This window comes from Eschrichtius robustus, chromosome 5 (assembly GCF_028021215.1).
Source record: "Eschrichtius robustus isolate mEscRob2 chromosome 5, mEscRob2.pri, whole genome shotgun sequence".
NCBI lineage: Eukaryota > Metazoa > Chordata > Mammalia > Artiodactyla > Eschrichtiidae > Eschrichtius > Eschrichtius robustus.
Window position 1 is genome coordinate 60,090,959 of NC_090828.1, and position 24,596 is coordinate 60,115,554.

General features: G+C 41.5%; 1 protein-coding gene across 5 annotated transcripts in view; it reads right to left on the minus strand.

Moving 5' to 3' along the window:
• Window positions 1-929: 929 nt before the first annotated feature.
• The window catches only part of MAP3K20 (mitogen-activated protein kinase kinase kinase 20), a 171,269-nt gene continuing 147,602 nt past the window's right edge, over window positions 930-24,596 (minus strand). For 4 of the 5 annotated variants that reach the window (XM_068544904.1, XM_068544909.1, XM_068544907.1 and 1 more), the window contains 4 exons: window positions 13,003-13,119; window positions 10,569-10,643; window positions 7,913-8,063; window positions 930-4,872 (listed from right to left, as the gene is read on the minus strand). In XM_068544904.1, coding sequence (XP_068401005.1) covers window positions 4,172-4,872; window positions 7,913-8,063; window positions 10,569-10,643; window positions 13,003-13,119 — 1,044 coding nt within the window. In that variant the 3' untranslated portion in view covers window positions 930-4,171. The remainder of the gene's footprint in view (window positions 4,873-7,912; window positions 8,064-10,568; window positions 10,644-13,002; window positions 13,120-24,596) is intronic. The other variant, XM_068544906.1, reaches the window with a different exon arrangement.

A 24,596-nucleotide genomic window follows, 5' to 3' on the forward strand; every position in this document is an offset into this window, starting at 1 on the left:
AAATCCAAGTGATGGCAAGAGATTTTATAAGCCTCCTCACTACAGCATCTCTAATTTAAAATTTCAATGATGTTGCATCCTGAACAAGCTGGCACAACCAAATCATGGCATCTTGTAACTGAGCAGTTTCTGAGAGCCAGAGTTTCAGAAGCATGCCATGTCTACTGCAACTTGTTGAGGTGAAATGCTAAATTATAGAGAAGATACTTAGAAGGCTTATAAAATATTTGGTATTTCTGAATTGGAACAGTTGCAGTTAAGTCAGAATGCTCTGAGCTGTGTGCAGGATGTTTTGACCCTGCCATTTTGAATTATTGGACATCCTGATCTTGATGTTTTGACCCTAGGACATTTTGACTCTATATTTATGAGTAAAATATTGTGATCAGAAATCTATAACTACTGAGAAATGTTTGTCAAGAAAGAATGTCATTATGCCAATTTAATTCCCTGATATTCTATCCAACATAATAAAATTTTCCCATTTTTATATTAATTTTTTTATTGTATTGATCCTCCCCCATGGGGTCAGTTCTTTTCAATGTAAGTTTTACAATGAAGATTTTATATATCAATTTTTCTGTTGTTCATACCAAATATTACCAGTTATCACTTGTGTCACTGTGAGTCTTCTTTTGTAGCTGTTGTTTCTTCATCCAATTATCCCATTTCAGATTTTACTATTCTAAATTTTACTGTGAATACTTTTAAACATGGCAATTTAGGGACTTCCCTGGCGGTCCAGCGGTTAAGACTCCGGGCTTCCACTGCAGGGGGCGTGGGTTCCATCCCTGTTCAGGGAATTAAGATCCCGCAGGCCACGCTGTGCAGCCAAAAAGTAAAACAAAAAACAAAAAAACCATGGCCGTTTAATTTTTATTATGTTTATGAACTATATTCAGGAATTGGTTGAAAATAATTACCAGGTTATGTTTACTTCTAAAGTATCCTTGATAAATAATCTCTAGTTCCCCTTTACATATTTGGGATTATTCAATTATTCAGGTTAGTTCTATAGAGTTGCTAGTCTAGTGACTGTGCAAAGAGAAAAACATCCCGCTTTGTCTGGGCAATGCCTGGAGTGATGGCTGCCTCTTTGGTAGCAACCAGTATAGACTCAGCTGTTCCAGACTTGATGAGAAGCCTACGAGGGTCGACCACATCACCCACACATAGAGGTGCCCAACTCAAAGAGATACTTTCTTAATTTATTCCTACTATAATTTTTTTCTCTTAAAATATCCCTGGTGCGTTTTTTTGGCGGTGTTTATTGGTGGTGGTTGTTATAAACTCAGCCTCTTGCAACTGATTTAACTTGATGGGAAAAAAAAAGTCCTGTTCATCCTTGCTCTGTCCTTGACTTACATTCATCTTTCAACCTGGCAAGCAATTTGTGGTGAATAAGCATCATTAGAAAAAAAAATAACATCCACTCTTATTATTTCCTTACAACCAAGAAGCAGACTCCAGACGTTCTTATTTTGGTTTTGGCTGGGAGCATTGAGGTGACAAGTATTTTTTCATGAGATCTTATGTAGTGGTCAGTTTTGTGCACTGTTGGAATAACCTCTTTGCGATCAGCTACTGCACTAACTAGGGATGAGGTCATAAGTCATTTTACTACCAGGTTGGATTCTCTAACAAATAGCCCAAGAAAGCAAGAAGAGGGGAAACAGCATGAAACAAGCAATCACTGGCATAATACCTTTTAAACCAGAGTCTTAAATAATCCCCTAGAATGCATTTTGTTTAATAATTAGAGCCACACTTTGTGTTCCCATCAGAGTGACCCAGTTAAGAATACATTCAGCTACTTATCCAGAAATTTTTTTTTTTTAAACAAATTTATTTATTTATTTATTTATTTATTTTTGGCTGCGTTGGGTCTTCGTTGCTGCACGCGGGCTTTCTCTAGTTGCGGTGAGCAGGGCCTACTCTTCGTCGCGGTGCGCAGGCTTCTCATTGCGGTGGCTTCTCTTGTTGCGGAGCACGGGCTCTAGGAGCACGGGTTCTAGTCACACGGGCTTCAGTAGTTGTGGCACGCATGCTTCAGTAGTTGTGGCTCGTGGGCTCTAGAGCGCAGGCTCAGTAGTTGTGGCGCACGGTCTTAGTTGCTCCACGGCATGTGGGCTCTTCTCGGACCGGGGCTCAAACCCGTGTCCCCTGCATTGGCAGGCGGATTCTTAACCACTGCGCCACCAGGGAAGCCCTATCCAGAAATTCTAATCAAAGAAAATATTTTATTGCTTATTTGGAAGCAGCATGCTATGAAGATAGCATACTTTGTATTAGCTCACTTTAAAAAAAAATTAAACATGAACAAAGGACAAAGGGAAAAAAATAATTGAAAACAGACTGTGGTTGATACAAGCTTAGTGAGAAAGGATCACAGTGGAGCTTAAAACCTTAGAGAAGTTGGCTATCCATGGCGGAAAAGAGGACCTTGGTGTCTGATGTCACCAATTCCTATCGCTTTTGCTTGTAAATGCAGGTGGCAAACAATAAGAGTTAGACAACTGAGTTGTTGGATTGATGTTTAGGTCACAGCTTCCCTCGCAAGTAAAGGTCATTTCCTATAACCTAGATTTTAATGCTGCCCAAATGCAGTTTCCACCCCCAGGCCCCAAGCACTGTATTAGAACAGGGCAGCTACTCTGGGAATATACGCACGTACTTGAAGACCGGTTTCTATTAGAAGAGAACTCCCCCCAACACCCCCGCCATCCCCAGAATTGCCAGTGTGTCATGTGGATTTCTACAGAGCATTGAGAATCCTATCCAGGCCAAAGGACACTTGATATTCAGGGTCAGTGAATGTTGAACAGAATCTCAGAAGGTACTGAAAGTAACACTTATTTCATTTGCCATATAATATGTTCGTTGCCACCTGACCCTTTGATTTGTAAAAATATGAAGAATTTCCCAAGCTGGATCCCACAATTCCTGTCCTAAACTGCAGGCAGTTTCCACCCACCCGTACCATTCGCCTCTTTACCCCCAGCTGCTTACAGCTTTCTTGCTACAAGGATGGTATTTACTGTCTTGCTCTAACAGGGTGTTGGTAATTTTAAATTTCTCTGGCTTTTAGCTTGTGATGTTATCATCCCATTCTGTGTCTGTTTTCTTTTAGATTTTAGAGTGCTGACATCCCAAGAGGACTTTATGGACCGTTGTTTTCCCCTCTTTGCTCCTCCTTTGGCAAAATACAGAAAATGATATTCAAGGGCAGTCCCTGGGAACTTTGGGAAAGAAATAACCACAAATCTCCTAGGCAATTGAGATCTTCGGTTTCTGATGAGTCTTAAGGTATGATATATGGCATCATAATCAACATTAAGTTCACTAACCTTTTTTATTGCCTAAAAATGACAAGTCAAATCAATTTGGCTCTGACCGTGATAAAAACCCAAATATCTTACTATAATAAATACTAACCAGCAGTGTGGAGACTGGGTAAGGCAAGTGAGGCGCTTGCCTTGGGCACAAAATTTAAGGGGTCATTAAAAAAAAAACACCTCAGTAATCAAGATAAATGATATTTTAATGCAATATTTTTAAAAGAGAAAATTAATGCAAAAAATACATGATGAAAAAAACATCAAAATTCTAAATACAGGATCAGTAACAGTGCCTTGCCAAGCCATATGGGAGCCTTAGACAAAAGGAAAAATCAGTAATACTTATTCTGTCTTTATGTAGAATTTCGATTCTTTATCACAGTTTTTTTGCATTAATTTTCATTTATTTAAATATTACACTAGAATATTATTTATCTTGATTACTGAGCTTTTTGACTCCTCCCTTAAATTTTGCACCCAAGATGAGTGCCCCATTTAAGGTAAGTTTTTCCATTTAACCTCACCCTAGTCTAGGCCCTGCTAACCAGAACAGTGATGGCTAGGGTAATAAAATGGTATATTCCCTCCTCTAAAGATGTTAATTCAGGGAAATAAAACATGTTTGGTTACATTTAAGTCTAGTTACTTACATTGGACAACCAACATCCATAATTTGGCCCTGTTTTGGCTATAGTCTCACTTAGAAGGTATTTCCCAAATCCAAAAAATGGAAAGGTTGTCTTTTTGTTAATTCTGTGGGAAGGCAGCACATTAGCAAAATCCATTACATTAAAAAAAAAACATGCTAGGAAAAGCTCAACTAGTTCAATTCATCAAAAGTTTCTCCTTCCACGGAAGTTTCCTCTGGGTCTTTCTCTGTTGGTCTTGGCAGGAGAGGACCTATGGGGTTTTCTCCGGTATTCTACCCTTGTCCACCCCCCTTCGCTGACTTTGCTTTCCTCTTCATTGGCTTGTGAGTCAGTGTCTGTGCGCAAAGGCATCCCTGGGATGGTCCTGGGTTGATGGGAGGCATTTGTGCTTCTCTTAAAGTCAGGTGACTGGTGAGAATTGAGTGCTGACTGAGAAACCCTGCAGAATTTTCCAGAATATCTTTCTCTTGAAGGAGTGGAATGCTGACTTTTTCCACTGAATCTTCCTCTGGGAGAAGAACTGAGTGATAGGCTAGCATGATTGTATTTGTTCCTGCTTCTATCTGAGTATCGACCCCTCTCTAAAGAGCTGTCAGTATTAAGACTGGAAAAGTCACTATCCCTGCAGTTGAGATGCAGAGAAGAGAAGTCTTTGGTCAGTCCATACTGAGTAGGAGAGGAGCTTCTGGACTGGTTTATAGGTGTAATCTGTTGGTACTTAATGGGCACCTGGGTCCGTCTCACAGCAGCAGCATAGGAGTCCTGGTCATTGAGATAGGGGAAGAATTGTGACCCCAGGATGCGGTTGCTCTGGGAGCGCTGTAAGGAGGTGTTGGATGCAATCTGCCGCATCCTCAGAGTATCCAGCCACTGGCAATCAGCACCTGCGGAAGAAATGGAAATGAACATCTTTGAAGCTACAGTAAATCTGCATGCCTAATTCATAAGCCTGTCTCAGGATACTTCAAGCCTATTTGGGAAGCTCGAAGTTTTACCATTCATAGACGTTCTAGGCTAGTTATAAGGACATTTCCTTTATTATTATAAGTACTTAAAAAAAAATAAGGACATTTGTACTTACCAGATTTATGCTATATGCTTGGCACTGTTCCAAAGGCTTTTCGTATAGTATCTTATTTAACCCTTCAAAAATCTTCTCAGGTCAACACTAATAATATCATTCTAGAATTGAGGAGACCGAAGCTTGAGAGGTGAAGTCACTGGACCCACGGTCACTCAGTTAAGAATCTCAGGTCCTTCTGCATCTAAATCCCATCTTCTTCCCACTTAGCCATGTTGTCACTTCTAGAAATTGCTGTTTAAGTGTCTTTGGATGGCAGAGGTATGTTTAGTAAACAAAAGGCTTTTTGCCAACCAGCACTTTTAAATCCTCAAGAACCCTAAATGCAGATAAAAGAAATTGGGTTCTAATGGTTGAAACAGCTAGACATTGTTTGGGAGAAAGACAGTTCATATCTCCAGAGGAGAGATTCCTGAGGTTCAGGAATAAGAAATGTTTTCTGCATGAAGAATGAAGCTTCATGGCAAACAGGAAGAAGTTACGGTAAAAGAACATGGTTAATTAACAAGAGCCATCTAGTAAGCTATATTTCAGTGAATAAGCAAGTTCCTCACATTTAAGATGGTCTCTGTCTTCCCAAGGGCCTGAGTTGCCCGCATTCTTGAGTTCCCTGGTGTCCTCACTGAGCTACTCTGGCCCTGCTTGTGCCGATGGAGCTTCTGGAGAGGAACAGAGCATGCCTACCTCCCTCTGCCAGCAAGCAACCTCCCTCACTGCTCTGCACAGGTGACTCACGCCTCTCAGGTGAGCGACGCATCCAGACACGGGCGACCTCCTGTGTTCAGACACTCCTCACAGGTTTCATTCAACCACCGCACGCCTTCTTCCCGTCATTTGGACTTCTCTGAAATCCTGGCTTCCAACAGAACCCTGATTTTGTGCAGTGTCCAACCCCCTCCATGGAGCCATGTGCATGGGGGAAGCTGACCACATCTGGCTCTAAGGCAGACTTCGATTAGTCCAAGCCAGACATAGCGATGCCATGGGTAGGAATGCACAAGGTGCTCAGCTCTGGCCATAGCAACCTGAAAGGTAGTCTGCAGGGGGTTTCTAAGCAAGTCTTTCTTACTCCAAAACATGAGAACAGGGAGGGGATTGACCTCTCATTTCCTGTGGGCGTTATCATATCTTTATGTGATGACTGTGAACACGAGAGGAGCTAGGCTGAGGGCAAAGGCAACATATTGAGGATGGCAGAGTGGAAAGAAGGAAAGGTTCATTTCTCATCCTTAACATGGTCGAGCAGCTTATCGTACTGCACCTGGAGCCCGGCCTACCTCTGGACTTCTCGTTATGGAAGACAATAAATTTTATTATAGTTAAAACCCGTGTTGTTGGGTTTAGAGTACTGCCCAGGATCCTGGGCCCCCTGGCTGGTGGGCGTTTAAAAACACCTAGTCTGGGGCTTCCCTGGTGGCGCAGTGGTTAAGAATCCGCCTGCCAGTGCAGGGGACACGGGTTCGAGCCCTGGTCCAGGAAGATCCCACGTGCTGCGGAGCAACTAAGGCCGTGCACCACAACTACTGAGCCTGCACTCTAGAGCCCGCAAGCCACAACTACTGAGCCTGCGTGCCTAGAGCCCGTGCTCCGCAACAAGAGAAGCCACCATAATGAGAAGCCCACGCACCACAATGAAGAGTAGCCACTGCTCGCCGCAACTAGAGAAAGCCGGGGAGCAGCAACGAAGGCCCTATGCAGCCAAAAATAAATAAAATAAAATAAATTAATTTAAAAACAACAACAACAACAAAAAACACACCTAGTCTGCTTGGCAAGCAAGTCCTTATAGTGAAGGACACAGAAGCTAGGCTCTCATAACTCAGGGACACTAGCCATCAGGGTACTTTGTTTCCATGCCACCAAAGAACCTTCTGTTATGGCTTCTCAGGTATATTTTCTTATTGGGAAGAAGAGGCACTGATCAGAAAACATGTGTTTCTGGTTTGTTGGGGAGGTATGTTTCTCACGTGAAAAGTGATTTGCATGGGGTTTTATGTAGCCATCTCCTGAATGTTTGTTAGCCTGACTCTGGGTTGTGTTAGAGTTTCTGGACCTGCAAAGGTGAAGGTCAGAACTTCTTCCCTGAAGCTAGCAAATAATGACCAGTTCAACAGCAAGTCAGCCTGCCTTCCTCTGTTATTTCTAAATGGTTTCTTTATAGCATCTGTAATTACTATCACCGCTACCCAGCATATGTATTTCATGTTTTCTCTTTCTCTATCCTCCCTTCCTTCCTTCCTTCCTTTTATTTTCCCCCCTCCCTCCCTTCCCCTATCATTCTTTTTTTTTTTTTTTCTCATTTTTTGGCCGCACTGCACAGCACGTGTGATCTTAATTCCCCGACCAGGGATCAAACCTACACCCCCTGCAGTGGAAGCTCAGAGTCTTAACCATTGGACCACCAGGAAAGTCCCACCCCTATCTTATGCTTTGGCGGATCCATGGTGTTCAGGACTCAAGAGGTTGCCCCAGTGATAGCAGTGATTCTACAGGAAGGTTTGTTGGACATGGAAGATGATTCTTATCTTTATCTACAATTCTGGAAACTAAATATATATGTGTATGTATATACATACATATTTTTATTTACCAACATAAAATAGTCACTAATTTTCATTTTTTATGGTAGTTATCCAAATATTGTACTTTATTATAATATGCCCCTATTTCCAAGCCCATAAATACTGCTTTCCGTATAATTTGTGTATAAAACCAATATTCTAAAAAAAGAAGAAGGAAGTATTATATTAGAAATCTATATCAATTCACAGACTGGCCCTCATCCCTGGTCTGAGGATTTGACATTTCCGCTTTGGAACATGTCTAGTGCACAGCTGACTTACTTGAGTCAGACCTGCTGCCAGGGTTGCCCTCTGAGTTGGGGAGTAACGTCTGGATGGCAAGCTGGACAGCTTTCACTTCATCCTGAGGTTTCGTTCTACTCCACTGAATTGAATGGACGTGCTTAGTGCTTTTTGGAGCTCTAACATCACTCTGTTAAAAAAAAAAAAAAAAAAAAAAAAGGGAGAGAAACCCACAACCAAATATCCACATGTTTATAAAATAGGAAGGAAGGAAAACCAGGTTATCATATCCCTTCAGTGTAACTCCTTAGAACACTATCATAATGCATTAGGTAAAATATTTGCACGGTTTGCCTGAATATGGTAATCTGGTTAAAAGAAAAATTTTAACCACTATATTCCTTAGTGGACTATAGTAGTTAAAAAGGTGGTTGTCTTCTCTAAGAATCTGTTAGTTGGCAAATCTCAACTTACCTCTTCGTTTAATAAGTAATGATAAACAATGTCTTTTGTTTATAGTAGTTGAATACAGATATTTTGTTGAATAAATAAAAATCTGACCACTATTTTGCCCAGGACTGCCTGTGATCATCCTGGGTAACTGGGGGAGTGTGGGTAGGTTGGTGGGACTAATTACCCCCATGGGAGGGTACAGGGTAACAAATGCAAAAGTGAGGCAGGATAGAGAATTAAGAATAAGGATTAGAAAAAGGAGAGGACGCCGGATCAAGACACACCACTTTCTTTGTCCTGTGCTCCCCTCATCACCAGGTGTCACAAATCAGACTAGACTGAAGAGCCTCTATCAAAGGATTTGATACGGTTATGAAAATACATATTTTTTTAAAAATCCTGAAGTGACTGTTACAGACACAAGTAGCATATCATCATGGGGCCTGAGGAGGAAGAAGGAGAGGAGGAAGAGGCAGGAGAGAGAGAAAGAGAAGGGAAAACTTGGTGAGGTGTATCTCCAGAACTAAGGCAGGTAGAGATGAAACTTGGCTGTTATGACTGTCCAGTTACTAAAAGAGGCCTTTTCCTTAGTAGTGGGGGGTGCTGGTCAACAGGCTCTAGAATAGTCCAGATTCCAAGTTCCTCAAGACCAGTCAACTCCTTTTATTTAGGTTCTGTGCCCTGCAGGCAACGCTTTGACGATTAATGCTCTTCTCTGGTGCCTCATCCCTGACAGGCAGTGCCTCCTGGCTGATGAGGATAAATCATTGCTGTTGTCCTAATTAGCTTCCAGCATCGGGCCACCCTGGATAAGCGGACTGTCCAGGGTTTGGATTTCTCACGTTAAAAAGCCACACCCTGGCAGCTCAGAAGGCCATCCCAATGCAGCAGCTCACTAAGTCCCATTCCAGGCTGACTTCCCTCACCTTACTGCTAGGAAGGGAACAGACGGAACAGGAAGAGGGGAAACTGTATTCACAGTCAGAGGACCTGGGTGTGACTCCACCCACTCTCATTGACTACCCCAAGCCTCGGGACCGCCTTTCATCCCTCTGAGCCCGTTTTCCCTAGCTGCCAGGTGAAGACAATGCTCCCTATTTTTGATTATTTGCACAAAGTTAATGAGATAACACAGGTGTAAGCTCCTCTCACAGTGCCTAGGTCATGGCAAATACTTACTAAATGTTTCTTGGTTGAATAAATGACTGAATGAATGAGGGCATGTCCTATTAAGGGTAGCTGCATCCTAATACCTCCATGGGTGCCAAGACTCTGCTGTAACTGTTTCCCTCCACCCCGTTCCCCCAGGGTTTCTCTACCTCGTGAAGCAGATTTTCCCACCACCATGAAGACCTTGCTGATTTTTAAAACATAATTAGATCATTTAAAGCAGCAGACTACTTAAAACACCCACTGGCGTCCCACGGTGCCTACCGTAAATCCAAACTCCTCACTGCGGCTCCGGAGGCTCTATGCTCGGCCCCGCCCACCTCTCTAGCCTTGTCACGCCCTCTGTGCTTCAGGAACTTGCACTTGCCCTTCCTCTGCTGTTCCTTGTTGCCTCCCCCTCAGAGGAGGGGCCTTCCCTCACCACCCAATCTAACGCCCCGTGTCTCACTATTTTCTGGTTCTCACTTATCACTCTGAGATTACTTATTTATCATCTATCTCCCCCCACTGGAGTACATATAAGCCTCGAGAGAGTAGAGATTTAGTCTATCCTAATCACGGAACGTTACTGATTGGTAGCTATTTGCTAAATATATGAATTTTAATTTTTCTAAAGTATACGTTTTTCTATTTTTCCATATATGAAATACATGGAGTCTGGTTTTGATAGTAGATCCCCCCCTTACCCCCAGGTGGTAGTAGAAGTTGCACTCTGTGAAGAATTGCTGATCTACCTTCACCCCTAGACTCTAAGCCCCAAGAAGGCAGAGCTCTGTTTTGGTCACTGTTCCATATTCCCCAGTACCTCACACATGCATACGTGGTATGCAGAAGGTGCTCAATCATTAACTGATGAATGAATGAATTACTACCTCAATCTCTAGGCAAGTGTATGCCATTCTCAATCCTTCCCAACACTTTGTTAGAATAATTGTATTGATCTTCCCATACTCATGTTGGTTAAGTAGTTTCTCTTCCAATAAATTTTAAGCACTCTGAGGGAGCAAATAAATCCCTACAGAGAAACTACTGATGGTGAAGCCAACAGGCGCCCACCCCCTGCCAAGCTTACCTCATATGTGACTGTGCATTCTACAGTCTGATTTTCCATTATTCCTATAATCCACTTCTCCATTACAAATGGGGGCTGAAAAAAACAAAAGTTAGGATGGGCGTAGTGCCATCATACAGCCTGCCCTGCCTGCTACAGCGCAGGTTTCTTGGAGGCCGGCTGGGCCGTACACAATTGGCAAATAGGGCGTGATTCAGGTTATCACGAAAGCCATGATGTCAGATTATTAGGAAACTCATGTTGGTTCACATGTGATTACTCACAACATGCTAATGTCTAATGTTTGGGGGTTTGGTTTCATAAGATATCCTTTCCTATGTTTGTGAACAGCTAATCTTGTCTCCCACAATCTTCTCTTTTCTGATACATCACTCAATCCAATCATTAGGTCATTAACTCAAGCTAATGTCTGGAAGCCTCAGCGGAAAGCTTTCTCACAATTAGGAGAAAGCCTTAACGACCTTACAAGACCCTAAAGTGACTTTTTTGGGTGCAAGCAGTGGCTGGTTTTGCGGCTTCATAACCACCCTGCTTTCTGGCTATATCAGGCTGCCCGGCAATGCTGCAGGTGCAAATGAAACCGGGAAGACATTTCTCCTCTGTATTAAAATAAATGAGTAATAAAGAAGCCTATGCCTTGGATCCTATTTTAAGTTTGATGAAAATGGTCTTTATTAGAAGTGAAGCTCCACTCTCTTCCCACCCCCCAACCCATCATTCCAGGTTTAAGGCTGCAAATGACTGACTGGCCATGAGATAGGCACAAAGCAAATGTGGCAGAGATTTAACTGGGCTTTTTCTTTTTTAACAAGAGAAAAACAAAGAGATTTTTATTAACATGTATACCTCATGTATACACAGGAGATACCCAGGGAAAAATGCGTAACTCAAAGAATTCAGGATTAAATGCCATCTTTATAGAGGAAGGGGAAGAGGGGGATGTAGGCCTCTCGGAGGAGAGTAAATGATTTTTAGGAAAGATGAATGGGCCCTTAGAGGAACAGATGGGAGGTTTGTGACAAAGTTTGTCTGGGTATGGAGTCAACTTCTAGTCTCTCCTGTGACAAGAATCAATCTTCTCTTTTTTTTTTTTTTTCCTTAATTAGGATTTTTATTATTTCTGTTGATGTTAAAAAGTTCTACAGATTTTGAACGGCCCTCCCCAATCCTGTTTTTCCCATAAGCCCTGTTAATGTTGCTGCGTGATTTTGCAGAAGATATGGTTCCTCTAGAATGCATATATGGCCTTAGAGCAGAAGCACCTGTATTCAGTTTTATAACTCCACCCCGTTCTTTTTGCTCTGAGTGACTTCCTTCCGTTATCAGGCAATGACTTGCTTCTCAGTGACACTGAAGCCACTAACAACTGGTGGCAACCAGAGATGGCACAGGTGGGGAGGAAAGAGAAAGTGTGTGTCAGTCTCCAAGATACCAAAACACAGTCTGTCCCAACAGAATAAGGGAAAGGTGAAAGCAGATCATAACCTTTGTGATAAATAACATAACTTCCAGTTACTCAGGGCAATCCAACAAGGAATACGCATATACTTCTAAATTAAAAGGACCTGGGTGGTTAGCAATCTCATGCCTGGGGAGCGAACACATTCGCAAGTCTAATGCTGTGGCTTTGAAGACTCTTTTCACTTCCCCACTTGTGTTTGTACCATGGCTCTTTGCTGCCAGCCCCATTTTCCTCACTGAAACCAAATACACAGTCAAGAGTGTACTAGAGTTAATGGCTTATGTGACGTTTAGCGTGACTGTCCTATTGACATCATGGTTATTCACCTGAGTTGTTGACCTTCTACAATTGAAGTCTTATATGTATTTTTTCAGTATTATTGGACAGATTTGAATTTTTTCCATTTTGAAGAGAAGCTAAGCATTTCTCTAAGACTGTCTTCAGTGTTTTAATGGGTGTGCTTGTACCATTGACCCCAAAGTAGTAAGATGCTCTCTGGCCACTCTGGGAATTCATGGGTGTGAACTCAAGGAAGCCATGAAGACTTCAACATGTGCTTCATGAATAATCTCGTCTCAGTTCTTCAAGAAATTCAACACCACCAAGAAAGCCTTTTCCTGACAAGTTTTTAAGAGTTTAAATGACCCAAAATTCGAGGTGAATATTTACATCATTAGCATTTTCTTTCCTTTAATAAATGACAGAATACACATAAAGAAATGTAGAAGAAAGTTAAAAAAAATTAAACGACACTTTTCTGTAGTACTTTTTAGTTCACACAGCGTTAAGTGGAATTTTAACAAAAAACTATATGATCTCAATCTGCTAAATAAAATGTGCCTTTCAACAGCCAGCTTGAGGCTGAGCTGGTGTGAGCATCACAAGCACAAAAGCACACTGCTGGGGTATTCTAATGTCTTTGTTGATATCTGTGAATTCAAAAAAGCTTTTAAGCAGTAAATAGAACTCTACCTTTGTCATCTTTAAAATCTCTGCATCAGGCAGGTTAGTGTTGAATGTCACATCTTTGATGTAGGTTATTGCAATTTCATCCCCATCCATTTCCATATACATTTTCCACTTACAATCCTGGAATTAAAAGAAAAATTATAGAATTTGAGAAAGTAAAACAATTTTTTTTTTTTTTAGTCTCAATGTTTTATAACACATGACGTATTCTAAATGATTACTGGAGTGTTTTTTTTTTTTTCTTTATCAATAAAAGGACATGAAATTAGATCTCTTTCTATATCTAAATAATCCCCAGGTGGGGCGGTCTTGAGACACCATTTATCAATCTAAATGTTCTATTATAGGCGTTGCAAACTCCACATCCTAAAGGAACAAGGCAGATAAAAATGAATAAAGCCAGGCAGTTTCATTACAGAGCCTTAAATTGTAATCTTTCAAAATAGACCCACTTAATTTACATATTAAACATTGTAGGGATATTTTTGCATTGACCCAAAGAAATGTGGTCTTCCCACTTTTTTTGAAATATAAGTCCCTCTTGATCTACCTTTCACTTTTCCAGTGTTGGTAATGACATGGGTTCAAGAAATAGCTCCCTTTCTTCTTAACAGGAAATGTGAGGATGTATGGCAATGCATAACTGGCCCAAGCATTGGGGGGAGGGGGTGTCATGGGAAGGGTTAAGGGACCCTTGGGATCTAAAGGGCAACTGCCCTAAAGGGACAGCCACCACTCAGCTTCTGTTGATTGTTCCCATGTGGGAATATGAGTCTAGTCTTGCTAGGTCCTTTAATGATTTATGAAAAGTTGGATATCTGATTCTTGTATGAAACCTCTTGATTTTTTAAATGATGGTATGTTAATTAAATTTTCAGTAAAACCACGATGTAATGAAAGAGTGCTCTACACCGTTAGTCACCAGGGGAATGCAAATTAAAACCACAATGAGATACCACTATATACCTACCAGGTGGCTAAGACTGATAACATCAAATGTTGGCTGTGATTTGGAGCTACTGGGTTGTTGGTTGGAGTGTAAATGGTAAAATCACTTTGGGAAAAGTTTTGGCAATTTATTATAAAACTAAACATATACGTACTCTATGACACAGAAATTCTACTCCTAACTATTTACCCAAGTAAAATGAAAAAAGACTTGTACAGTATTGTTCTGAGCAGCTTTATCATAATAGCTAAAAAACTGGAAACAGGCCAAGTGTTGACCAACACTTTCATAGAATGGAATATACTCAGAAATACAAAGGAACTAATTATTGATGCATGCAATAACATGGATAAATCACAAAAGCATTACAGCGAGTGAAATTTTGTATAAAACGAACAAACTAAGGCTTCCATTTACATGAGTTTCTAGAACAGACAAAACCAATCTACAGTGGAAAATATTCAGAAAAGTGGTTGCTTCTGCAGATGGGGACTGACTGGGAAGGGGCATGAGGGGACTTTCTGGGGATGGTAATGCTCTATAGATAGCGGTTTGGGTTATATAGGTGTATGCATTTGTTAAAACTCAGCAAATGTATACTTCAGATATGTGCATTTCTTACTGAACTCTAGTATACTGAAGTATTTAGGAGGAAGTGTGCTCGTATCTGCAAATTACTTTGAAATGCATCCAGAAATAAAGATTGATAGATGGTTAAGAAGATAGAGGGATGGACAGATATGTAATAAAGCAAGTAGATCCTGATGCTTGAATCTAGGAGCTGCGTATACAAGAATTCCTATAAAATTTTTTCAACTTTGCTGAAAAATTTATATGAAAAATTTAATAATAAAAATGTTGGGGTACAAACACTGTGTATGCAATTAAAAGGAAAAAGAAACCCATGTCTGTGCACCAAATTTGACCCCTGGATCATAAATTCATCTTCTTTCTTATATTATTTGAAGAATGAAGGATTCTGAGAGATTAAGGATAATGCACTGAGCTCCTTACATGCTGAAACCAGAACATGCTCTCACACAAGCAGACCTGGAATGTTCCCTGAGCAAGCTCGGACACAATTATTGTGGAAGAACATTAACAAAGGGGCTGCTGAAAACCTGTTGGCTTCAGTAGGAAGCTGGGGGGGCCCCATGTTTTAGGAAAGCTTCTGGACGAATTGCAGCACCAAGAAGGGCCCAGGCCTGAAGGGAGGGCCCTCTTTGCCCAGCCACATTCACAAGATGGAGAGCCAATTAGTGAAGGAAAAGGTCTATTCAATAACGTGAAAAACTAGCTCTTGGCTAACACAAGTCAAATTAGTCGCTCAGAATTGACAAATCTCTCAGTATTTCTTTGTTTTGGAGCCACTGCTACCCTGGCAACGTGAGCCCTGAGATAACTGGGCAGGATAATTAGTCTTTGGAGTCATGACTGCTCTTCTCTGAAATAGCAAGAGCCTCCTCAAGGCAGTAGCTGGAATAAAAAGCCTTAGAAAAGACAAGTTTACTTAGTTCTGTTTCTTGTGCCTGTCAAGTTTTGGAATGAAGTTAGTCAAAAGCACAGTTAAAAGACCTTGAACTGTGGTGCAAATGCCCAATCCCCTCTGCTTCACCTCCGTGACCTCAGGCCCCAATCAGACCCTGCCGAGGACAGGCTCAGGGGAGCTCTGCGTGGAGAAGGGTCTGATTGGAGGGAACCCAGGCTGTGGAGTGCTTACTACGCTTTCGGCATCTTGCTGGGTACTTACACTGTGCTCTTTTATTTGATATCCATAATGACCCTGCAAGTTAGCTTTATTTTCCCATCAGGCAAGTGAGAAAAATGAGGCTTAGACAGATTAAGGAATTTTTCTAGGTTTTCCTAGCCAAGAAGTGGTGGAGGTGGGATTAGAAAAGCACAAGGCTGGGGACTTCCCTGGTGGTCCAGTGGTTAAGAATCTGCCTTCCAATGCAGCGGACGTGGGTTCAATCCCTGGTTGGGGAACTAAGATCCCACATGCCACGGGGCAACTAAGCCCGTGCGCCACAATTAGAGAGAAGACCCAACACAGCCAAAAATAAAATTAAAAAAAAAAAGGCCCAAGGCTGCTTGGCTCCAAAGTTGGAGGAGATACTAACAGGGAAGGGCAACTGGGAGGGTGGCAGGACAGACCCATTGAATGGTTGACAGAGCTCCAGAATGGGACCAGCTATTAAAGGAGCAGGACCAGAGAAGACTTTGCTAATACAACCAAAAAAGCAAGTGGTCACAGGTCCTCCCTTAAGCCCCAACTTCTTTGTTTCCTCAAAGTCCAATGTGGAGAAACAGGATCTAGATATAGGGTTACAGACCTTTTATTTTTTCAATTCTTTTCCTCTTAGCTGAAAGAAAGCCTTTTACCTGAACCATAAAAGAAGCTATCTTCTACAGAAGCCATAAAACTATAATCAGAGAAGTGATAAGACAAGAGGGGCATTATCCATTCATTAAAAAGTAGGCATTGACTGTTACACAGCTGGGAGAGAAGGAAAGGAAATATGCAGCGTTCACCCAAATTATTAATTTAATGTGTCAAGGCCCTGATGTAACTCCTGGGTATTTTCAGGGCATGTATGATTTTATTGTTGTCTAGTTAAGAAAAGTAATCTACAAATAAAGTAATGGAATTCTTTAAATTCTGCTCAATTTTAAATTACCCTAAGGTACTCCTGGCATTTTTGTTACTCGGTGAGCCAAAGGTGTCCAAAAGCATTCTCCACAACTCCCAGGATTTAAACAATTTATTGAATTCCACAGGACCCGACTGCAGACGGGATGCCGCCGTGTACCGAGTTCTTAACCAACTGATCATTGGAAAGGTTTTCATATGAATAAGATGAATTAAATCATCAATAATATCACTAAAAATAACAATTCTGCATATTTATGAGCCTAATATAGAATTTACAAGCACAATTGCTAGCTTTTCAGTTTCTTGGTAGTGATACGGACCAGATAGTGGGAATAGACTCTGATTTAAAAACCATTCACTTTTACCAGGGTGAACTATTGATTTTGGCTTGATGTGAATGACAGAAATGTGGGTATTGATTTTTGAATGGGAAACATTCAAGAGTTACTTTGAACGTCTGCGAACAACTCTTGATCTTGACAGGCAGAAATCAAAAGCAGACAGCTCTGTATTCTGAGAGAGCCCATGGGGGCCTTGAAGGATTCCTTTTCCAAAACCATTTCACCCCTGGCAGTCTGTAGTGGTTCTGTTATTCACTCATTTGGTTTAAGGTGCTGAGGATTCCTATTAAAATGGAAACAATATAGGAAAGGATCATCATTGAGCCATTACTGGGGGAGCAAGACAGGGGTGAGGCGAAGGATCACAAGTTTTTTTTTTTTTAATTAATTTATTATTTATTTATTTATTTTTGGCTGCGTTGGGTCTTTGTTGCTGCATGCGGGCTTTCTCTAGTTGCTGCGAGTGGGGGCTACTCTTTGTTGTGGTGCGCGGGCTTCTCATTGCGGTGGCTTCTCTTGTTGCGGAGCACGGGCTCTAGGCGCACGGACTTCAGTAGTTGTGGCACACGGGCTCAGTAGTTGTGGCTCACGGGCTCTAGAGTGCAGGCTCAGTAGTTGTGGCGCACGGGCTTAGTTGCTCCGCGGCATGTGGGATCTTCCCGGACCAGGGCTCTAACCCGTGTCCCCTGCATTGGCAGGCGGATTCTTAACCACTGCGCCACCAGGGAAGTCCAAGATCACAAGTTTAAAGTCCAAACACCTGAGCTGGAATCCCAGTTTTGCCGCTTTCCCCACAGCCTCAGCCAAGTTATATAACCTGTCTGAATCTCAGTGTTCTTTAATGACGAGTGGGTGGTTGTATTTGGACTAAATGAGATAATGTAAATAAAGTACCCAGCACTGTGCCAGAGCCAAATTAGGAGCCCCCAAAGAAGTGATTACTATTCTTACCAATACTGGTCACCAACAGAGCTCCAATCTGTTATTACATTAGCCAGCCCATCCTCTAGCAGCCATCTAAGGGAATGGGCCAGAAGGTAGGTGAGGCAGGAAGGTTCAAAGAGTGTCTAGAGGGCTTCCCTGGTGGCACAGTGGTTGAGAATCTGCCTGCCAATGCAGGGGACACGGGTTCGAGCCCTGGTCTGGGAAGATCCCACATGCCGCGGAGCAGCTGGGCCCGTGAGCCACAGTTACTGAGCCTGCGCGTCTGGAGCCTGTGCTCCGCAACAAGAGAGGCCACGACAGCGAGAGGCCCCCGCACCGCGATGAAGAGTGGCCCCCACTTGCCGCAACTAGAGAAAACCCTCGCACAGAAACGAAGACCCAACAGAGCCATAAATAAATTAATTAATTAATTAAAAAAAAAAAAAAAAAAGAGTGTCTAGAATAGGGACCTGGCCAGAGTGGATAGGCTGGGTCAAAGCATCTTCCTTGGGCAGGAGTTTGGGGATCCAGAGGGCACTGACTGACACTGGTGCCGGGGACTGATCAGTGTTGGAAAAAAGAAGGTGCAGCCAAGTGGCAACACAGCAAAGACTGCCTTTATGAAATACGTAGAAGGAAGAAACTTACATCTTCTTGCATACATGGATTAGATAACACCAATACTGCCCTTTCCTGTTTCAACAGATCCTGATGCAGCCCTACCAACAGAAACCAGCAGATGTCCGGAGGGACAATGGCTGTGAAATGTGACTGACAGCCAGAGAGCCTTATCTTGGATGAGGAAACTAAAGCACAGAGGGATGAGGTAATTTGACCAAGATCACACAGAGAGCAAGTGGTGGAGTTCAGAACTAAACCAAGGGGGCCCACTGTGCTATGAAGAGCAGGTTTCCCCTCTGTCTTTTCTGAATCCTGAACTTTCCTTGTTATGGGTTAACAAGAGTAAGAATTATACTACTTTCCACCTTCCAAAGTCAACGCGTAGTCCAAATTATCTTGGTGAGTTCCTTTATAGGACTCCACGGCAGAGACTGAAATACTGAGTCTCTCCAGTAAGTCCAACATAGTCAATTTCCCCCTCCTTTGTTGAAAAAGATCATTGTTAAAAGTGTATATGGTGTCATTCCACTGTTTGTAAGCTCCTTTTCTTGACTGATTGGACCAGGATCTGGAATCACGGACACTTCCCTCCAGTCCTGGCTTAGGCTCTGTGGCTAGGCAGGACGGCCACTCTCCAAAGCAGAAACAACCTTCTCCCATCTGTTTGCACAAGCAAAATCATGGGGCAGGTCCTGACTACCATGGATTTTTTATTTCATAACTAGATTCCCACCCAAGAGGACATGCCCACTTTTCAGATTTGTACCTTGCACATCTCTAGGGAGTGCTAATTACTAATCTATAGGGAAAAGGCAGTGACACAGGAGCCTTTGGGGAAGTTCTTCGCTGAGGCTGAATAGCAAAAAACAGCTATCCAAACCTTTCTACTAGTTAGATAATCTGCCCCTCAGTGCAAATCTATAAGAAACAGATGGGATTCTGTGGGGGAGAGGGGAATTTTTGCATTGGAAACTGATGAAAAAAAAAATGACAATTCTGTTGAGTGCCCAGGATATGTACCATTTCAGCTGCTGAAATACCTGGATAATTTTAGGAGCAAGTGTGTGGTTAATGGAGGATGAGAAAGCATTCCGTTTGAACTGCTTCAGCATTGCCAATCATGTGAAAAAATTTTCTGAATTAAGATTACCGGCCAAGTAAAACAGAAACTCTTACACTGTGAAGTTAACATCCTAAACAACACTCAGTTAATGCTAAATTAAATATCTCTTTGTGAGAAATCACTATTACATTCTCTGCAAGCTGTTTAAAATTCTTTGGAGTTCCAGGCTAATACATGTGATGCCAAACATACACATCCCTTCTCCCTTCCATGAAAAGAAAAAAAAAAGAAGAAAAAAAATAAAAGGTAGAAAAGAAATAAAAAAAGAACTAAGCAAGATAGAGGAAAATTTTCTAAAGAGAAAAAGTGATTGAAGTTAGCATAAAAATTATACTTAAATATTATTTTAAGTTCTGGGCAATTCAGAAACAACAACCTCTCTTTCTATTTTTTTTATTTCCTACCAAAATTTTATTGCAAACATGAACATTATAGGTAAACCTTTAAAAATCTAGGGCCAAGATTATTTAGGACATTTGAGAAGGAAACAAACCTCCACATTGGGCTTTCAGGCTCCTATAGATGACCATTACCTGAAGGTTACAGACATTAACATTTTTTTAATGTATTTTTTATTGAGGTATAATTTGCACACAATACAATGTACAGGGTTTGTTTGTTTTTTTTTTTTTTTTTGTGGCCACACCACTCGGGCATGCAGAACTTCCCCAACCAGGGGTCAAACCCGTGCCCCCAGCAGTGGAAGTGCGGAGTCTTAACCACTGGACCACCAGGGAAGTCCAGTGTACAGATTTTTAAGTGTACAGCTCAATTAATTTTAACAAATGTGTACACCAGTGTAACTACCCAAACAGGTAAGATATTCCACTAGCCTAGAAAATTCCCTCATGCCCTTTTCCAGTTGATAACTCCTCCACAACCAGGGGCATCCACTGGTCCAATTTCTACCACCCTAGATTAATTTTGCCTGCTCTAGAACTTCACAAAATTGGGATTTTGTAGTATGCATGTGTGTATGTCTGGCTCCTTTCACTAGGCATAATGTTTTCGAGATTCTTATTTAATCCCCACAGGCTTACCCTGTTCTAGATAGCACTGCCCCCACGTTACAGATGAGTAGACTGAGACTCAGAAAGTGTAGAGATTTGCAGCAAGTTAACTTAGTTGCACTGGGCATGCCCAGTCTAATGGAGGGGACACTGGTTTTTAAAATCCCCATCACCACCCCACCTGTTCCCCATGACCAGAGAAAAAGTAAAATCACCAGAGAATGCCCAGGATTCTAGCAAAGAGGCCCTTCCACCTTAAAAAAAAAAAAATGGCCTGTACTGGGGAAACATTTTAAAATCTAAAATACAGAGGTCAGAATAAACTTTTTAAGATTCAAGAGGGCGGGAAAAAAGGGAAACAGTCTCATAGCAGGCAACTGACTATTTTGAAATGTAAGAAGTCATACAAGATGAAATAAAAATACGATAGAAATGTTGGTCATGCTGGTATTAAAAGTAGTAAGATGTTGATGATTTAGGCCTCCGAAGGCTCCTTTACATGCATTGCTATTATCTCGCTCAGCTGCTGAAACCTGCTGTTTTAAAGGCAGGAGAGTGGAACATCCCCAGATAGCACCTGGGTTATTTATCATTATGTATAACCCTGGTACACTCTATTTTATTATGCTGCCTTTAAAAGGAAGATAATGCAAGTATGGTTAATTTGTTTCTCTTCTTTATCTATACAGTGTCGTGACCCATCACGGCTTTGTCCCACGAGATTTGTTTTTCAACCGCAAAGAAATCCACAAGAAACTCTCCCTAAAAATTCCATTAATAACCTCTTTCAGCGCATATAGGTTGCAGGGTCTGGAACTAAGAATGTTTTAATCTCTCCAGCAAAACAATGTCTCATAATGATGTACAGGACTATTGCTGTACTGATGAAGAATCATACATAATTCAGCACCTTTCACTTGGCACCACTGTGATGTCCTCATTAGCCGTGGCTCACAGTGTCTGTCAGATGGTGTCCATGTGAACGCAGGCATTATATTGTCTTTGAGATGTGCAGCTGCTTCCATGACACTGCCAGTATATAAAAACATGACGCCAGTTTGTTTTATTTAGTGCTAAACCTTCCAGTTTGTAAAAACAAGGCTGACACAGAGCCTGACATGAGGCAGTGAAAATAATTAGCTCTCATTTTCTCAGCCTCCTATTTCCTTCTCCCTGCTGTGTTCTCTTTCCACTAAACCACCACATGTCAGTCGAAATGGGAGGCAATTAGTGGGCTCATTTCAGTCCCCACAACTGTGCTGAAAAGAAAGTATTTATGATGGCACAATGAACAGCTGAAAGATTAAATAACATTTGCCTTTTGAAAAGAAAATGACTTCTAGCTAAATGGGCAATTTTTGATTATTCTCAAACAAGCTTAGAGTAGTTGGTTTTTAAAATACAAGAAAGGAAAATGAGTCATTTTTAGGTGAAAGAATCAAATAAAACTTGACACAGTAATGCAAATAACTGATGTTTTATTGCAAAATATGTAAATGCGTTATACCCTTAACAATGGCTTGTGTCTAAGGTCAGGGCAGACTGGTGCCAACTAGACACCAGTGGAGATAAGGTGGTTCTATTGCCTTCTGGGGGCTTGTTATCTGAGTTATGCTTGAAAAAAGGACTTTAGGGATGATGTTAAAATAAAGTGAAACAAATCAAGTGAGATACACTTTCATATGATGCATCACACACTTGACTACCTGAAATGGTTCTGATGTTAGTTGACATGTTTGGAAAGGGCTTTTTAATTTATTTATTTTTAAACTGTATTTGAAATTGGGGGGTACAAGGTATTCATCTTGGAGAAAAAGAATAGTAGGTCTTCCTCTTGATTTTTGAATAAATAAGAATCTATTCTATCTCAGACTGGGTTTCTTAACCAATATAGAAAGTGGTCTCGCTTACCTAATTACTGCTTAAATGTTTTTAATACTGGGAAATGGGCTGCAAATAAACTTTCACCCAGGACCCTCCAAATACAAAAACAGCTCCGCTACCTACTAAGTTCTCCTCCTACCTCCCATGTCTCCAGAAATGACTCTAAGAAATACAATTTTTGTTTCTTTTTTTTAGAAATAGAGTTTTTGGAAAAAAAACCCCTAAACTGTCCTAGTTAGCAGGCCTTGTTTATTCTCAATCCAAATCCTAATGTTGATGTGGTTGTCACACATCTTTGCTTTCCTAACATAGTGCTTTTAATTTCATTCCAAATAATCTGTTCTTTTACAGTTGATTATTTCCAAGATCTAATTTTTGGTTCAGAATACACAAGTCACTGTGAGTTATCAAGGCCTTCTCTCTGCAGAACTTACAGTGATTCTCAGAGACTTTTCAAAACCTGCTTCTAAAAGCAAAGATCTCTGTTATGATCAACAACTGCGCCTGTCATCATAAAGTTGCCAGTGATGGCTGTTACAACCGTTTTAAAAGGCAGTCACAAATTTAAGTTCTGTTTCTCTGTTTGTATAATTATATTCTTACTTCCTACAAACTCAAATCCTAACTTGTGATTCATACACTGTGGTCAGTGTAGCTGTATGAGCCAATAGCCACCCAAGGGGATCTAAGCCAACAATGGGTTCATTGGGAGCCTGGAACACTCTCTGAGCTAACTACGCATTTTAATATAGCTGGAAACCAGCAATAATGTGTTTGCAATTTATTTAAACCTATGTTTCGTCAGGTATACTTCCTTGCTACTCATGATTTTGAAAGGAATTCATAATCTTGATTAAGAAGACTAAGAGTGATCCAATCCGTGCTGGAGCCAGCCCTCATGAGCTGATTGCTTTCATCTCTTCCCAACTTCAAGTTCGGTGATGTCACATTGGCAATTTGAAATTGGCCACGGTAGGAGTATTGACGACATGGAAAGCTGCAAACACTACAAGTCAGGGCTGTTTCCCCAGTTATTAGACATTTTCTGGCAGGCCATTTCTACACATGACTATCAACCCATCAGCAAGGATGTACTGGACGCCTCTCCCAGTTTTGTTTTAGTTCTATAAGAGGCTGCCTGACCTGTTTGACGAAGCACATCGCCAACGCGAATTAGAAGTCAGCAGCAAGTCATGTAGTCAAATTCTGAACTGCATTTGCTCCTTTGCTGTCAATTAAAATTTGTATTTCTTACAGAACCCTACCACTGCAAGCTTATATACTGAGGCACACAAACACATGTGTATGTACGTGTATCTTTCCCCCCAGAAATAGTTGGTCATGGGAAATAAACTTCCCTACACTGAATTTTTCATAAACGCAAGACATATCAAAGTAAGGCAAAGCACTGCCTTTTAGTTCTTCCGAAATGTACAAAAGGTGTTGACTTTTTACTTCCTTACAAAATCCTTTGTGCCCTGTTATTTTATTCATGTTTATCTAACCATTTATAAAAACTCCACAATAGGAAAAAAAAGCCCTATTTGGCAGTTTTTAATATTTATAGTGCTTTGGGAAAGGGCCTGGAGATTCAATTAAGTTTATTAAATGCCACATTTTATAAGCAATCTAATAAAGACGTAAAAGCACAATAGTAAGTGGGAAGTATTTGTGAAAAGCAGCATTTATAACCTATAGCTGAAACAACTGGAGAAGCAGAACTATTGACTGAATTTCTTCGGGTGGGGAGTGGGAGAAGGGGGCCAGGTGCAACAGTGACGGGCGTCAGGAGGGAGGCGAGGGGGATGGAAAAGGCTTCTATTCCGATGGGGGCAGTTAGTGCTGCTTTCACCCCTTCCAAATGTCCCTCTTATTTTCTCTACCTGGTTCGCTTGCCCCTTCAAAATGCCTGTCGAAAGGAAATCAGAAGAGATGGTCATCTGGAGGGAGGTGGCTGGAGTCTGGGAGCCAGTCTCTAGTTAAGGGTCCACTGGAGCCAGGGTGTCGTTTCCCCGGCTTCTCCCCTAAGCTCATCTCTTCTCTACAGCTGGTGACCCACTTAGACCCAAGGGAGCCCAGCTTCAATCAGGTT